This window comes from Pogoniulus pusillus, chromosome 39 (genome assembly GCF_015220805.1).
Source record: "Pogoniulus pusillus isolate bPogPus1 chromosome 39, bPogPus1.pri, whole genome shotgun sequence".
In the NCBI taxonomy this organism is placed as follows: domain Eukaryota; kingdom Metazoa; phylum Chordata; class Aves; order Piciformes; family Lybiidae; genus Pogoniulus; species Pogoniulus pusillus.
The window spans coordinates 8697255-8714053 of record NC_087302.1 but is presented as its reverse complement, the minus strand read 5'-3'; the positions used below and the strand labels follow the sequence as shown (position 1 = coordinate 8714053).

General features: G+C 60.7%; 1 protein-coding gene across 3 annotated transcripts; it reads left to right on the top strand.

Annotated features, from left to right (window-relative positions):
- The first annotated feature begins 6395 nt into the window (after nucleotides 1-6395).
- SPDEF (SAM pointed domain containing ETS transcription factor) lies at nucleotides 6396-16444 on the top strand. Of its 3 annotated transcripts, none has more exons than XM_064173601.1 (6): nucleotides 6400-6616; nucleotides 12146-12607; nucleotides 13510-13707; nucleotides 13799-13846; nucleotides 14235-14375; nucleotides 14462-16444. In XM_064173601.1, exons 2-6 carry the CDS (start codon nucleotides 12172-12174, stop codon nucleotides 14638-14640), a joined length of 1002 nt encoding a protein of 333 aa, XP_064029671.1. In that variant the 5' UTR covers nucleotides 6400-6616; nucleotides 12146-12171; the 3' UTR covers nucleotides 14641-16444. The 3 variants fall into 3 exon arrangements, with proteins under 3 accessions (XP_064029672.1, XP_064029671.1, XP_064029670.1); XM_064173600.1 differs by having other exon boundaries at nucleotides 6405-6616; nucleotides 14232-14375; XM_064173602.1 differs by lacking the exon at nucleotides 14235-14375 and having other exon boundaries at nucleotides 6396-6616.
- Nucleotides 16445-16799: the final 355 nt, after the last annotated feature.

Here is a 16799-nt window from a genome sequence, read left to right as displayed (position 1 = left end):
GTGCTGGCCCTGCCACCCCATGGCCTGCCCACATAAGTGGTGATGGTGAGGAACAGGAGGTACAGTGCCTGGGGGGGTCATTCTGGGGGAGTTCTCTCGCCTGGGTGGCATTTGGGGTTCACTTGGCATCGCAGCACCTGCCAAACTGGTGCATGGAGAGCCCAGGCCAGGAGCCATCCCCACGGGTGGAGTTGCTCCTTCTGCACCCCAAATCACCAGTGGCAGGGTGTGACCCCTCCTCATCCTGCCTCTGACAGGGCTCACTGGGCACACCCAGGCCACCCTGAGCCCTCTCTTCCTGGCACCGCTGCGCGACCCGCAGCCGTTTCCAGGCTTTTAATCCCGGGAGACAAAAGCAGGAGCCGAGTGCGGGTGCAGGAGGAAGGAGCAGGCTTTGAGCAGGGAACAGCAAACACGCTGCTGAATCCCGGCGCTGCCCGCCCCGGCGGGCACCCTGAGCCTTCCCCGCCTGTGCCAGCCGGCGTTTGCACTGGCACGGCTCAGCCTAGCAGGGGAGATGCACCGCCATGGGGTGCTGGGGGGAATGGGGAAGGCAGGCGTGTGGGAAGGGTGCTGAGAGAAGGCAGGGCAGTGAGGTTGGGTGGGGAGCTGGTGGTCCAGGGCTTCAGGGCTCAGGCTGACAGGGCTGAGCTGGCATCACTCTGGTGTCTTCACTTCCCTCCAGCCTGGCCTTCCCCAGCCACCTTCCCTGGCATAGCTGGACAGGGGAATAACAGAATGGTTTGGGCTGGAACAGCCCTCTAAGGTCATCGAGTCCCGCCGGCAACCTACCACCCCCACGGCCATTAAGCCGTGTGCCCAGGTGCCATGGCCACACGGAGGGGCAGGGCTGTGACAACCTAGAGCATGAGCTCAGCGCTTCCTGCCGTGGTGGAGGGCAAAGGAGCCTCTGTCTGGGGCCAGGTGAGCACCAACATCTCCGTGCTCTGTGGGGGATGGCTCCAGGACCTCCTGTGCCACCAGCACCCACTCCAGCCCTCTTGGATGGAGCTGGCTCTCCAGCACCCCTATTTGCACCATCGAGGGCTGCCCTGAAACCACAGGGTCGCAGAGTCAGGCTGGTTTGAGTGGGCAGAGACCTTCGGAGCTCTTTTAGCCCAACCCCCTGCAGCTGGCAGGGGCATCCCCAACCAGAGCAGGTAGCTCGGAGCCCCTGGTGTCGTGCCAGAGATGGGGCATCTCCCACCTCTCTGGGCAGCCTCTAGGTCCTGGTGCCATCAACTCTTTCTCTCCTGACTCAGGTGCCCCATCACAGCGCGGAGCTGCCGGGACCCTCCCGGCGGGCAGGGACTGAGCAGCGCCGCACCGGGAGCCGCAGCTCTTTCCCCAGGGTGGGCCCTTGGCGGCTGCCAGCTGCGGTGACCGCGGCTGTTTGCCCGCAGCTCTGTAAATGGGGTTTATGGCAACATCTGGCAGATGGGGCAGACTGGCAAAGGCAGCCCCGGGAGGTCATAAAGAGGAGTGGCCCTGCTTGGCCCCGGGGTTGCTCGGAAAAGGAGGACTGGTGAGGAGGGGTGAGGAGGGATTTGAGGGATTCTGAAGTGATCTGAGTGGCCTCAGAGCTGAAGATGCTCCCTGGTGGAGCTGCACAGAGTCACTGTGCAAATAAAACCTAGGCTGGCTTCTCCAGGCACACCTGTGAGCTCGCTCTTCTGCACTCTTTGGCCCTTTGGTTAACTCTGGGGGTTCCCCTCCCAGATTTCCTTCAGGTGTAGCAGGAACCTTGGCTGATGCCCAGCTTGGGGGCACCAGGGGCACCCTGCCCTAGAGGGTGCCTGAGGCAGCACCTCACTCCCTTTGCCCACTGCGGTGACTGTTCCTACCCCTTGCAGGGAAGTCTAGGGGGGATCCCAGGGGGGAACCAGCTCAGCTGGATGCTAGCATCACATTTCCTGCTGTTGGCTCCCATTGGGTGGCAGAGGACACTGCACAGACTGCAGGAGCCATGACCAGAGGGTGCTGCTGTGCCCTGGCACCTCTCATCAGGACACCTCCAAAATTCATCTGCAAAACCCAACCTGCCTGGAGCACCTGCCTGCAGAGCAGGACATGGAGTTTGACTAGTGAGTTGTGCAGGGGCATGGAGACCCCTCCCAGGGTGGGCACTGAGTTGAGACTGCAAAGAAGATGGGAGCTGGGCTGGAAAACATGGCCAGGTCCCCACCTTCTGCCAAGGCCAGTGCCCTTCATCAGAAAGGAGCTTGCAGGCAGTGAGCACTCCTGCAGATCAGGGCTCAGCTGGGGGCTGTGCCCATTGGGCAGTTCCAACCATTTCAACCATTCCCAGACTCCCTGACCTGCAGCCTGGCACAGAACCGTAGAAGCATTGAGGTTGAAAAGGGCCTGAGGTCATCCAGTCCAGCACCAGCCCAGCACCACCACAGCCACTAAGCCACATCTCTAAGTGCCATGGCCACACCTTTCTTGAACACCTCCAGGGATGGGGACTCCACCACCTCCCTGGGCTGCCTGTGCCAGTCCCTGACCACTCCTGAAGTGAAGAAATTGTTCCTAACCTCCACTCTAAACCTCCCCTGTTGTATCTCAGCTCAGAGCATTGCACAGAGACATGGACACAGGATATGTCCCAGAGGTACTCAGCCTTGTGGGTTTGCTTTGCACGGGGACCACCACTGTCCCTAGATGCTGTGCAGGAACTGCAACAGAGGAAACCTCGCTGCTGGGGCACCAAGGTGGCTCAGCTCAGGGACAAATCCTGCTCGGTGGCCTCTGTGGTTTCCTCAATGACATCAAGTGAGTTCAATGGTTTTATTATGCATTATAGGCCTGCTTATCTATTATTCTTGTGATGGAGCCAGAGATTAGCTACAGGCAGGTGGGCAGAGGGATTCTTCCAGGCTGATTCACAGCTCATTTCTCCATCCCTCCCCTCCGGCTGCGTTCCCAAGCCTTGAAGCTTCAGCCACGGCAAAAGGCGCCGGAATTGGAGCCGAGGGGTTGCCAGGGAGGACAAGGAAAAGGCAGAGATCTGCACACGGGACAGAAATCCCAGGCTTGGTTTCCCCCTTTTGTTGTCCCCCAGGTGTTGCAACCTCTCCTTTTCCTGGTGTCTGTAAGCTGAGCTGTGCTTTAGCAGCGGTTGCGAAAGGCAGCAGCGAGAGCCGGCAGGGATGGGGACGCTGTGGGAAAGAAAGCAAAGGTCTCATTTGGGGGCCTTGTACTTGGCTTTGCACATCCTTCCTGTGCTGCCCAGCAGCCCAGCGCTGCCCCAGCACAGCCAGACCAATGTTTTCCTCTTCAATCTCTTCAGCTTATCAAAATCTCCGGAGCTGCTGATAAGAGTACCAGGGAAAGTTCTGCCTGACCCACATGTGAGTTGGGTGCGGGTTCCCAGACAGATTGTGATGGTCCTCAGCTGGGTTTAGAGGGTCTGGAGAAAAGGGCTGCTGAGGGAACTGGATTTGTTTAGTCTGGAGAAAAGGAGGCTGAGGGGAGCTCTTCTGTCTCTCTACAGCTGCCTGAAGGGAGGCTGAAGTAAGGTTGAGCTTCGTCTCTTCTCAGGTGATAGGAGAGGAAATGGACTGAAATTGAGCCAGAGGAAGGCTAGGATGGAGATGGGGAAAAAAATCTCTTTGCTGCAAGAGTGGCCAGGGACTGGCACAGGCTGCCCAGGGAGGTGGTGGAGTCCCCATCCCTAGAGGTGTTCAGAAATGTGTGGCCATGGCACCTGGGGACAGGGTGTAGTGGCCATGGTGGTGCTGGATGATCTCAGAAGTCTTTTCAAATCTTAATGCTTCTACAACCCAGGTCTGGGACACTCCAGAGCAGGGAACCAGCACCAGGCACTGCCAGTACATCCCTTTTCCCTGGTGGCATCCAGCTTTTGCCCAGTATCCCTGACTGTCTCCTCCACCGCGTTGCTGGCTGCCTCGAGTGCAGCCTTACACGTTCGCTCTGGTAACGAGCGGCAATTAAACCAAAGAGCAGAGGGAGCCCCGCGGGTGCTGGCAGAGCTGGGCCATGCAAACCCGGCGGGCACAGCCCGTGCTAACCGCAGCCTGCTCGGCAAACTTCCCCCAGCCAACAGCCCGACCTCGGGGCAGCAGCCCGGAGCTGCTGCAGCACTGCCCAGCGAGGCCTCCGTGTGCCAGGAAGGTTTGCCATGGAATCACGGAATTGTTGTGCCTGGAAAAGACCTTCAACGTCATCCAGTCCAACCACGCTCTGACTCTGCCAAGGCTGGTGCTGACCCACGGCACTCAGCACCACATCTCTGCAGCTTTGAAACACCTCCAGGGATGGGGATTTAGCCACTCCCACGGGCAGGATGTGCCAGGATTTGAGAACTCTTTCGGTGTTTCCCCCTAATCTCCAAGCTAAACCTCCCTTGGTACAACCTGAGGCCACTTCCCCTCGCCCTAGAGGTCTTCAGGGGGTTCGCTCTGGATCCTCGGTTTCTGCAGTCGATTCACCTGCAGTTCTGTGTTGTGGCAGTGGTGTCTGTGCTTGGAGAGCTGTGGTCCCAGCTCTGGGGCTGCTGCTTCTGTTTTCAGATGCCAAAGTTGATATAGGACACAGGAGCAGCTCTGGGTGCTCTGCATCATCCTCCGAGCCAGGCAGAGTGCTCATCACAGTGCCCTCCACTCCCAGCTTCCCGTGGTGGCTCTGGCCAGGACAGTGCAGATCCAAAGCAGGCAGGAGTGATCTGGGGACATTGGACCCTGACAGCCCAGCCTGCTGCAGCCCTCTAGAACTTTGCAACAGGCTGCAAGGGATGCAGGATCAGGCCTGCTGAAGGGCAGTGGTGCTGGGTCATGCATTTAGTACTGTGCCCAAAGCAAAGGGAAGATGGTCCCAGCACTGTGGTGGGCTACACTGTGTCTGCCATGACCTGGCACAAAGTGGCCAAGTCTCTACTCCCAGCTGTGCCACATCCCCATCCCATGTACCCACCCCATGGCAAAGCCTGGGCAGGGGCTGGAAGTTTCCCCACCACAGCTGCTCATCCCCTTATGCTCTCCCCAGTCGAGGTCCCCCCTCCCAGGGCCACTGCCACGTGTGCTGGGCCCGGCTGTGTTTACCAAAACAGGAGTGAAAAGTTCTCCCCAGACGGCAGGAGCCCCGGCCCGGGGTGAGCAGTTGTTTCCCTACCCCCACCCCCACCCCCCCCCCCCCCCCCCGATAAGATAACATTGAGGTGTTGCAAAAGGGAGGCAGAAACTCCTGGCGCTGGCGATAGCGCCGCGAAGCCCTTTGCCAACGCAGCGGGCGGGCTGGGGAAGCCGCAGCGGAGGGGTCCTCTGCTCTGACCCCTCTGGGAGGGTTTGATTTTGCTCCCAGCAAACAGCTCCGGCCGCTGCCTTATCGGCCGTGCGAGACACCGCACGGACCGGCCCCGGCTCAGGGCGGCTGGGGGGTGCCGGTTCCGCCGCGGCACATGGCATGGGTTGGGAATGCAAAGCCCGCAGTGGCCACGCAGCAGCCAGGACACGGTGACATGGGTCTGGCCTGGAGTGCCCCGCGGGAGTTGTGCCCAGGGGACTGTGTGATGTGGAGCGCTAGGACGTGAGGGAGCTCGGCTTTGGCAGTGCTACGTGCGCGGGAGAGCAGCCTGAGCTGCGCTGCCTTCCTCACCCCCGCGAAGGGACAATAAATACCAGCTCCGTGTCTGTCTCGCTCAGAACAGCTTTTTCCTGCTTATGCCGGTGGAGACAACTCAGGCCTGGAGTGCTGCAGGTTCGTGCTGTGCCCCCAGCACCCTGCCCTGCCTGCAGGCAGCACCAGGGACCTCTGGTCCCGGTGTCTCGGGTGGCTTGGTTGGTGTGAGGGGCTCCTTTTGTCCCCAGCATCTCAGAGCATCCTCCCTTGTAGTCATCATCACAAAGCCTCTCGCGGCTGCAGCCCTCACGTGGGGGATGCTCCTGCCCCAGAGCGACCCGATCCGAGGGAGCGATCTCGCAGCGCAGTGTCCAGCCAGGCGCTCCGGCGCATTCAACAGCTCTCTGTGCTGCAGGGTCTGACTCCAGGAGGAGTCTTCAGCCTCACTTCCTGCAGCATCCCCACCTCTTGGGTGGGTGTCCCAGCAGAGGGTTGGGAAGAGGCGTCTGGATTCGCCCCACTCCCCTCCCGGGGCACAGAGCCTTGCCAGGTGTGAGCTCAGTGTGCTGACGCACCTGCCAAGGGTTAACCCCGACCTGAGCTACTCAAACACCTCCAGCTGAGGTAAGCACTCGGCTTGTTTGTTCAGGTAAATAAGGAAGGAACTGGATATAATGGGCAGAGGAGGCATTTGCCGAGCGCTGAGCACCCGGCTGCCGGTTGCCGCTTCCCTCGCACATCTCTCGGCTGGGCTGCCTGCTGCCTTCATCCCTCCGAGGCTGCCAGAGCTGCTCAGAGTGTTCACTTTCATCCCCATCCCCGATCCCGCCGGTGCCTGCGCGGAGCTGATGCGGCTCAGCCCGGCTGTGCTGCCGCCGCCTTGAGCTGGGCAGGGTGCTGCTGGCCGCTCATCCTGCTGGTGCCGGGGCACCTCGCTGCCGGCCATGCCCACCCCGCCCGCCGTGCCCAGCACCATGGGGACGGCTCTTCGCGCCCGGGACCCAGTCAGTTTCTGAGCTGCCCACACACCTTCGAGGTAAGCCCCACGCTGCTGCTGCAGCTCTTCCGTGCTGCCCAGTGCTCCACCAGCGCCCACCTTCCCTTCCTCTTGGGCCTCCTACAACCCTGTTGGCACCAGCTCGGGGTGGACACAGTACCATCCCACGGGAGCATGCTGTCTCACAGCTCCTTGAACCTCCAGATGCTGTCAGGGCTGAACAGGAACACGTTGTTCCCTGGCACGAGGTTCTTGGCACTTGCTGAGCTGGTGTCACCGAAAATGGAATAGGATTTGCCAACTTTGTGTCTTCACAGTCCCCTCCGTGATTGGCCTCCATGATCTTAAGGTCCTTCCCAACCAGGCAACTCCAGGATTCTGTTACTCTCTTGCTTGGGTGAGGAGGGTAGGATGGGAGTCAGGACTCCTGGGACCAGCTCCTCCCAAGCCCACCCAGTCCTAGCATGGACACCAAGTGTCCTGCAATTCCTTCTGCCCAGTGGGAGGCAGGAGGTGATCTGCTTTGGGCACTGCATGACTGGGGCACTTTCTGGAGTATCCCAGGTCTTGGGCAGCCGTCAAGGAGCTGCCAGACCTGCCCCATCTCAGCTCTGCTCTGCTTTTCCTGCTGGGTGTTTTCTGGTCCGTGCTGAAGGCTCCTTGGCTCTGGGGCTGATTCCTGCAGTTCTGCTCGGTTAGTGAAAGACAAACGTGGCCCAGCTGCCAAGTGCCCACAATAGGGGCTCTCTCCTGGGCAGGGAGGTGCTGCTATAAATAGGGACTCCCTGGCGCTGCATGGGGTACACCAAGCTCTGCTGCTCACCTCAGGGACACTGAGCACCAGGGCTTTGCTCAGGCCATGAGCTGCTTGTGCCTGTCCCCCGCCCCTTGCCTCCCTGCACCAATGGAGAGGGCAGCCTGACCTGGGACGTGGGGACCTGTGGGGACACTTGGTCCCTGCACCAGCACCCATGCAGGTAATGGCAGGAAGAGCCAGGGCGGACGCTGGTGGTGTTGGAGAAGGCTGGGGTGGGGGGTATATAGGGGTCCAGGACCCCCAGTATGAGCTTGTCCCACTTTGGTTTACAACCAGCATGACCCCTGGGCTTGCCCTGGTTCCAGCCCCATCACTGCACTGGTACCAGAGCTGGACCCTGGGCTGTCACATCCCAGCACTGTTCCAAGCCCTTGCCCTGGCTGCAGAGAGATTTTGGCCAATCTCTTTTACCTACACGCAGAGATAAAAGGGGTGCTTGGCACAGGTGGGCAGGGCTTGGCAGCTAAGAGGGACGTGGCGCAGTTGGCACAGTGAAGCTGGCAGGCAGGGTGGGACATTCTGGCAGGACCCCAAATCATCATCAGCCTCTGAGCACACAGGTGCCTGCTGCAACCTCGGGTGGTGCAGCGACTCCAGATCCCTTCACCTGCTTAATCTGGGCCCCATGAGGTGCTTGGGGTCTCCTCCTGGCCAGTAGCCACCTGACAGAGCCCAGGTTCCATCACCCCTCTGTGCACTGCTGTGGCTAGCAGAGTAGCATGGGGCTGACCCCTCCTTGGGGACCACTGCAGAGAGCTGAGCCCAGGGAGGTGGCTGGGGCAAGAGGTGCTGAGCCAGACCAGAAAATAGGGGGAAAACCACCCAGACTGCAGTGCCAAGTGAGCTTTGGGCCAAAGAGAGGATTTCTGGGTCCATGTCCCTGTCCTCTCCCACTCCTGGGGTCTCTGTCCTATCCCGCTCACAAGTCCCAGCTTGCTGTGCTGGAGCACAAGAGACAGGTGAAGCTGAAAGAATCAGACAAAGACAAATCCCTCTGCACCCGTGGCTGACCTGGGCACCCTTGGGCAGCTCTGGAACCGGCACACCTCCAGTTTCTCCCTGGACAGCACAGCAGCTCCCACTCCCTGTCCCCATCCTCAGCCTAGTGGCTGGAGGTGATTCTGGAGCCAGGCTCTGACCCCGGCCACTCCTGATCCTGGCTGCCTGGGAAGAGCTTTTGGAAGCAGCTGGGGACGTGGGATAGGCGCTGGGTGCTGCGGGCAGCACCTCCTGCAGCAGCGGCCAGGTTCTGCCGGTCCCGTCGAGCTCCCCGAGCCGCTCCGGCACAACCTGTTTGACCGCAGGCTGCAGCCCGATTAAGGGCCCCATTGTGCGCAGCTGCTGCTCGGGTGCGTTTCTTGGCGCTTGTTTCTTGCTCCCCAGGGCTGGTCCCAGCTCCCTGCTGTCACCGGTGTCCCTGTCATTGCCCCGAGCACTGCTGGGTCGTGTTTCCCGGGAGAGTTTGGGGTGGTACAGGAGGTTCTTGTCCCTGTCCTCACCCCCTTTGGCTGTGGCATCCTCTGCTTTCCAGGGCTCTTGATGGTGCTGAGTCCCTGCAACCCTGTGGAGCTGAGCCATGACCCAGTACCCTAAACCCTGGGCTCGCCACTGGCCCCACGCCTCAGGGACCATGAGGAGCCCTGTCCCAGCCCTGGTTCTGGGCTTTCTGCTGAAAGAGGACCTCTGGGTTCTGGCAGGAACAGGGAGCAGGACCTCGCACCCCTCCCAGCTGGTCAGGGTGTCTGTGGGTAGCACCAGGGAAGGATGTGGGGCCACAGCATTTCGGGGTCTGGGGACACCTCTGCCCCAGTGATGGAGCTCTGTTGTGGCCATGGAGAAACCCTCAGGGTTAGCTCCCTTTCAGTCTGGGGGTGAAGCCATCAATGTACCTGGTGGTTCTCTCCTGGTTTGAGCTCTGCTCCTCTGCCACCCTGCACCAGAGCCTTGCTCACCTAGGATGGAGTTTGCAGGTAGCACCAAGGATGCCAGTGCTGAGGTGGGTGTCCTGCAGCAGCACCTTGGTTCTGCCTGGCACCCTGGGGACAGCACTGCTCTCAGAGCTTCCCCGTGGGCTGGTGAGTCCCTGGCGCTGTGTCTTGGCCCCTGTGTGCCCACAAAGACAAAACTTCGAGGGCTTGTTGGGCTCTGACAACCTGTTGGCAGCTATCTAAGGCATAGCAGGAGCCAATTTGCTGATCTTCCCCTTCCTCCTGGAGCAGCAGGATGAGCAGGAGGCTGTGCTGGTGCAGCTGTGCCAGGCAAGCTCCAGTGCAGATCCCGTGGCCGTGGTCACTGCTGGCCGTGTGCAGAGGGAGCCTGTGCCAGGGCTGATGCAACTGACCAGTAGAGCTGGAGCAGGGAACGCCAAGGGGTTGGGATGCTGTGCAGGTGCTCCCCACGGGCATCTCAGCACGCCTGGGGCTGCCTCTCCAGCTCACCTTTTCCAAGGAAATGCCAAAAGGGAGAGGAGAGGGAAATGGCCCAAAGCAGCTTCTTAGAGCAAACAGGTCCCACCCAGCCTGGCCACCTGCGTGCCAGAGCAGGAGAAAGGCAAACAAGGGTCCCGCCCTGGGAGTACAGCACCGGGTGGCAGGTGATTGCTCAGGCTTTTGGGGACACTTGCCCAGGGAATCAGGTCCTTCTGGTCCCAAGTTAGGAGAAAAGGGCCAAGATAAGGATGGTGTCAAGAAAAGGAAGAGGATAGAATCACAGAACTGTTTTGGTTGGAGACCCCTCTAAGGTCACCCAGTCCAGCCACTGACCCAGCACCACCATGGCCACCAAATCCTCTTCCCAAGTGTCATGGCCACAGGTTTCCTGAACACCTCCAAGGATGGGGACTCCACCACCTCCGTGGGCAGCCTGTGACTGCCTGACCACTCTTGCAGGAAAGAATTGTTCCTAATATCCAACCTAAAACCTCTCTTGTTGCAACTTGAGGCCATTTCCTCTCATCCATCCTGTTGTGTGCCCAGGGACAGCTCCACAGACCTGCTCCTCCCTGTGTCTGGCTTATGGCTGTGGGAGCAAAGCCTGGAGAGGGTGGGGTGAGCACAGGATTCACCACGACCCCAGAGCATCCCGGAGGCACTGGAGCCAAGACTGCCCTTCCCAGAAAACCCCCATGGCCAGCACCGTGGGGCTGGAGCCTCACAAGCTGTTACCGGTTGCCTTTTGTGCTGCATCAGCGGGAGGCTGGGTTTAGGCTGATCCCCTGAGGCTCTGCTTTCAGCCCAGAGCCAATCAAGGAGAGGTTTGGAGGCTGGAGCCATCTCTCAGGGAAACTGGGGACAGCTCGCTGGTGTGGGACCACTTCTTGCTCTCCTTCCTTCTCACTGTGGTGCCACCAAAACCCCTCAGGATTGTGGGCTTCAGCTCTCAGACCCTCTGTGGATGCTGCTGAAGTGGCCAAGGATCCTCCATGCATTTTCCAAGCTTTTGTGGCTTTTCCGAGGGTAAAAGGAGGGAGGGACAGAGCTTCCTCGTGGTGCAGGCAGCACCGAGCTTCAGACCTGCTTCTGGGGCACTAAACCCTCGGCGATGAACGGTGAGCACTGCCCAGAGGTGCCCCTGTGGCTGTCGGCGCCATGGCTCGTGGCTGTGAATGGCATTTAATGACAGCGGGGAGAGTCCTGACCTGCCCTGGCTGCTGCCTCCTGCACCAGCAGCCAGCTGCTCGGCTCCCCACACCCCAGCACCAGCTCTGCCTGGAGTGGCCCCATGCTGCCTTCTTCCTCTTTAGCCTTTTTGTCCCCCCAGGTGAGATTTAGAGCAAACTGCCAACCCAACCCCACCCCTCCCTCTCCCTGGCCACTGCCTCCCATCCCCTTTGGAATCTTCCTGGTTCTCCTAGCAGAGTTTGGTTGGCTCAGGCTTTCCTCACTCCTGTTTTCTTGCAGGCTCTGTTGCACAAGCTGCTGCTTTTTCTGCTTTCATATTCCCAGTTTACAGATTTGGGGATTTTTTCCTTTCCTCCTTATAAGCAGCAATGATGGAGGCAGAGAAGGAGCTTAGCAGGGCCCTGGCTGTGCCCATCGCCAGCCCTGGCAGGGGTTTTCTTTTCCCATAGCCTCAGGATGGCTCTCAGGGAGGTTTCTCCGTGGATGGAGCCGTTCCTGGTGTTGCCATGGAAATTCAGCAGGCTCATCCTCTTCTCCACGGCCTGCAGGACTCCTGTGTACCAGAGGCAGATGGGGCTGGGCTGATCCTGGGTAGTTTTCCTTGCAAGAGAGTAAAAGAGAAGTTCTCATCCTGGAGCTGGCAGCAGCTGGGTGCTGTGGTGCTGGGCTTGGTCCCCAGTTTGGCAGAGCCAGGTTTGGTTTCTGCTGTGCTGGAACACCCTCAGATGAAAGCAGCAGGTGAAGTTTCCCATGCACAGAGCTGTGTCCATGTGGCTTTGGCATTCCCAGTGCCCATAGACCACCCTGGAGCCCCTCCAGCTGTGACTGACTTGCTGCCAGACTGCTGCCTGCAACGCATGGCAGGACCCTAAAATCCTGTGGTGGTCAGACCTGGCTGTCCCCCAGGCTCCTTCTCCCTGCAGGCTGCTGCAGCCGGTCCTCCCCAACCAGGGCAGCCCCAGCCCCATGGCTGACCCCAAGCCTTGCATTCAGTTGGGGGCTCACAGGGCACTGTGGCTCTCTTTGGAGTTTTTTTGCCCTCTAACAGGCTTAGTTCCTCCCTTTGTGCCTGGCTGCAGGGAGGGAAGGCAGGGCCAGTGCTAGGGTGAGCCTCTCCTCCTCTCCCGGCAGGTCTGGAGCCAGCACTGAGCAGAGGGATGGGCAGTGCCAGCCCTGGGCTGACCACTCTGCCCCCCAGCCACCTCACCCAGCCAGACGCTGCCCTACTGCCCTCACTCCAGGACCCTGACACCCAGAACTGGTGCTGCCCGGATAGCCCCAGCCCCCCCAGCACGCCTGAGCAGCCCCTGCCTGCTTTCTGCCTGCACTACTTCAACATGCTCTACTCGGAGGACATCCCCTGGGCCACCAAGGGCATGGGAGAGCCATCCCCAAGTGGTGCCCAGGGTGGGCGAGGGGAGGCCCAGAAGGAGCCAGAGCAATGTCCCATCATCGACAGCCAAGGCTTGGGACTGGGAGCCGAGGGGGACCTGGCCCTGGTGGAGCACTCACTGGAGCAGGTCCAGAGCCTGGTGGTGGGTGAAGTGCTGAAGGACATCGAGACGGCCTGCAAGCTCCTCAACATCGCTGCAGGTGGGTGTGCCCCAGCCCCCCGGGCTGCAGAGGGGGAGGGATGTGCCAGCACGGGGGCCAAAGCCATGCTGCAGCTCTGGGGGTACAACCAGGTCGTTGGGGCCTGGGGGCGCTGCTGCCCTGCTTTGCTGGCTGTTGCTCTTGGGCAGGATTGTTTGCTGATGCCCAGGGATGCTAGGGGCTGCCCCTCCAGCCTTGCTGGCTCCCAGTTAAGCTGAGGTTAGAAGAGTCCTGGGCTGAGTCTGGGGCCCTGGTATGACACAGCCAGTGCCACAGAGACAGAGAAGTGTGGGGACACAGCAGGGGCCTGCTGATGAGCCTGTCCCCTCCTCCCAGGATGGTGCTGAGCTGCCCTTCAGCCCTGCACACACTCTGGGCAGGGTGTGAGAGGCAGGGAGCAGAGAGTGAGGCCTTTCCTTGTCCTTCCTCTTTACCATGTTCCATGGGGCAGTAGGAACGGGTGGATGAGTGTGGGACTGGGGCCAGCCTGAAGCCAGCTGATGGTGCCCAAGCTGGACGTGGATTTGGGTGCAAGGGGTGCAGGACAGCCCAGAACAGAGTTCTGCTGCCATGGGGCACCGCTGGGCCATTCTCCTTGGGGCACCACTGCCATGGCACACACAGTCTCAGGATGTGCTCAGTTTATGCAGGCTCTGCCACCAGCTCCTTTAAAGCACTGATGACAGATGGGATGGTGCAGGGAGCAAACAGGGCTCTAAAAGGCTGAGCGAGGCTCTCCCAGGTGCAGGACATGGCAAGGGCACAGACTTGTCCCTGGGAACCTGGACAGGCTGAGAGCTGGGTGCTGCCACCCTGGTAGGTGATGCCACAGCAGGGCAGGAGGGGTCTGTGGGGTGAGCTGAGCTTCCCTGGGCTTTGCCCCACTCACGGCTCTGCCCCAGACCCTGTGGACTGGAGCCCTGGCAACGTGCAGAAGTGGATCCTGTGGACGGAGCACCAGTACCGGCTGCCGCAGGTCGGGAAGTGCTTCCAGGAGCTGTCGGGCAAGGACCTGTGTGCGCTGTCCGAGGAGCAGTTCTGCCAGCGCTCGCCTGCCTGCGGGGACATCCTGCATGCCCACCTTGACATCTGGAAGTCTGGTAGGTGCCAGGGGCCGGGAGGAAGCTCGGCAGGGTGGGGGATGCTGTGCAGCAGGAGGTGCCCTCTGACCATCCTGCTCCTCCCTTCCAGCTGCCTGGATGAAGGAAAAATCTGCCCCAGGAGATGTAAGATACTGTGGTGAGTTCTGTGGGGCTCTGCTTCACCTTCCCCGCCTCTGCCTCAGCCAGGTCTGGGGGGCTGAGAGGTCACTGCCTGCTCCACTGCAGTTCTCTGGCTCCCTGGAGCATCTCTGTGGCTGTGCTGCCCCTGCCCTGGAGCAGCCTCTTGGCTGTCTGCGAGGTGCAGCAAAAGGAAAGTCCCTGCAGGGCTGCATAAGGGCAGGGTTTCTGTGCTCCAGGACGGGAAGGACTGAGTGGTGCTTCCCGACCCAGTGCCTGGGCTGAGTCGTCAGAGACCACAAGCTTCGAGTTGGCATTTCCCAGACAAGGACTCGTGTGGGTCCCTGGGGTGGCTCAAAGCAGAGAGGTCTCTCCCCTCTCCATCTCGCCCATCCCTTCCACAGCAGGAGGCGATGCCAGCTGGGCAGACAGCGAGGTGGACTCGTCCTGTGCCGGCCAACCCATCCACCTCTGGCAGTTCCTGAAGGAGCTGCTGCTGAAGCCTCACAACTACGGACGCTTCATCCGCTGGCTCAACAAGGAGAAAGGTGGGCGGGGGGCGGGGGTGCTGCAGAAGCCCCGGGGCAGGCACGGGTGGGGGCAGGCGAGGCTGTAACCCCCGCTGCTCCCCCAGGCATCTTCAAGATCGAGGACTCGGCGCAGGTGGCACGGCTGTGGGGCATCCGCAAGAACCGCCCGGCCATGAACTACGACAAGCTGAGCCGCTCCATCCGCCAGTACTACAAGAAGGGCATCATCCGCAAGCCGGACATCTCCCAGCGCCTCGTCTACCAGTTCGTGCACCCAGTCTGAGCACTGAGGGCGGGACAGGCCGAGCCCCAGCAGGGACCAGGGGGCCGCCGCCACCCCCCGCTGCCGCCCAGCCAGAAAAACCATTCCCAGCCCTCAGGACCGTGGCTTGGGTGCTGAGGCTCCACCAGCCCCGGGGCCATCAGCAATGGACCATGAGACCCTTCTGGCTCCTGCTACCCTAGGAGGGCAGGGAGGAGCCCCCCCAGCTAAAGGATCGCCACCTGCGAGTGCACCCAGGGGAGGGTGGGCAGGGGGCTGGGGCCGGAAGAGGAGCTGGGGGCTGACCGGAGAGAGATAAAGGCTGATGCTGCTGTGGCTGTCGTGGGGCTCCTGCAGCCTTGGTCCCTCCGGCAGGGACTGAAGGTGGCTGAAATTACCAGGGGGAGGAGCTGGGGGATGCAGGAGTCCTGCCCCAAGTCTCTTGCTTCCCTGGCACGTTGTCCTCTTGCCACGCAGCACTGGGGCATCATCAGGACACAGGAGCCAAGGGCATGCCCCAGCAGGAGGCCTCAGTGTCTGCTGCATCATGCCCCAGAGCGGCTCTGAGGGGGCATGACAGCACCGGGGCCACTCTGCCCTCTAACCACAGCCTGTCCCTATGTCATCACTGTCCCAGCTGCCCTTGGTGCCCACCAGCAGTGACACTGTGCACTGGATTTACCCCAACAAGCAGCTCCTGGCCCTCAGCCCTGGTCAGGGTGGGGTACAGCACAGGGGCGGCCTCTGCCCCTTGCTGCGCCTCAGCCTCGGCTGCAAAGAAAGGAGCTGCCAGGATCTGGAGGGGGCAGCAGCAAATCCCTTCCCGTGCCCTTCCTCCCGGGTGCTGGCTGTGAGTGGCTTTGCCCCAGCCATTGTTCAGAGAGGACAAAGCCTGGGCATGAGCGGGGACAATGGCACCAGAGGGGACAATGGCACCCACAGGGACAAGGACACCCTTAGCTGGGCCCATGCTGACATGACCCAGAGCAACCTGGCACCATGGGACCTGTGTGCAGGGTAACTGTGCCCAGGGGACAGTGGGCATCTCTTTAGGACTGCAACTTCCACTCCCCACTCCAGGACACCTTCAGCTTCTTCTCTCCATATGGATTTGAGGTTGAAAAAGGGCATTTAGCAAAGGGAACCACTGGAAAAGACAGACATGGGACTGTGCACCCTAGGGCACCCTTGCAGGTGTGGAGGTCCTCTGAGCTGGGTCCCCTTCCTTGGCCATGGGGACACCCAGAGCCCCCTGACGCCCCCAGGTCCCTGACACAGGGCTCCCCCTTTAGATTTTGATTGCCTGATGCCAGAATTTGGGAAAAGGGAGCTGGCAGCTCTGCTTAGCCTGAGCTGGCACCCAAACCTGGGCACTGCTTGAGCTGCACAGTGCACCAGAGCCTGAGGTGCCAGCACAGCCTGAGGGAGTCACCTGCTGACCTTCACCTTCTGTATTAGAGTTTTTTCTTCAATCTGTTTGCTTTTTGGTTTTGGCTGGTGGCAAGCTGTGGTTGAGGGTCAAATGCTGAGGACAGACGGGTGGCACAGGTGCCCAGGAGGTGCTTGGTGGGAAGTTTGGAAGGAGAAAGCCACCTGGCTCTTGGGCTTTCGGTTTTCACTTGAACCAGCTGCCTGGGGAGGCCTTTTGCTCCTTGTGCTGCCTCTTTCTCTGTTGCCACAGCAGAGTAGTGGACATGCTCCTGCTGGCCCTGCAAGCGTCTGGTGAGGGATGGAGGGAGGAGAGGGGCAGGGGAAGGAGGAAAACTGCCCTGGTCTCTGGAAAAGGGTAAACAAAGAAATGGGGGAAGGAAACCCCAGCAAATTGTTCTGTGAGTCCCTGTGTGCCTGCTCCTCCCACAGTGGGAGCCCTGTAGGTGCTGGTCCCCAGATCCTGTCCCTCCTGCAGGTCTCTGGGCAGGGTGGGCGAGGACAGGTGGTTGTGTCCCCGTGGGGTTGGAAGGGGGTTAAAAGGTGAGGAAAGCTGCTGCCAGCTGGGGAGGGGGCATCCACTGATGCTGTCCACAGGGCACCCTCTCCCACAGCCCCCTGTCCCTCAGGATCCCAGCAGAGCATCTCAACCCTCAATCCTACTGCACCAAGAACCCTCATGGTGGGGATGTCCCTGCCCGGGGCCACAGCAGCTGCGGCTGTAGCTGCCCAGGGTGTGGAGGGGGTGTCTG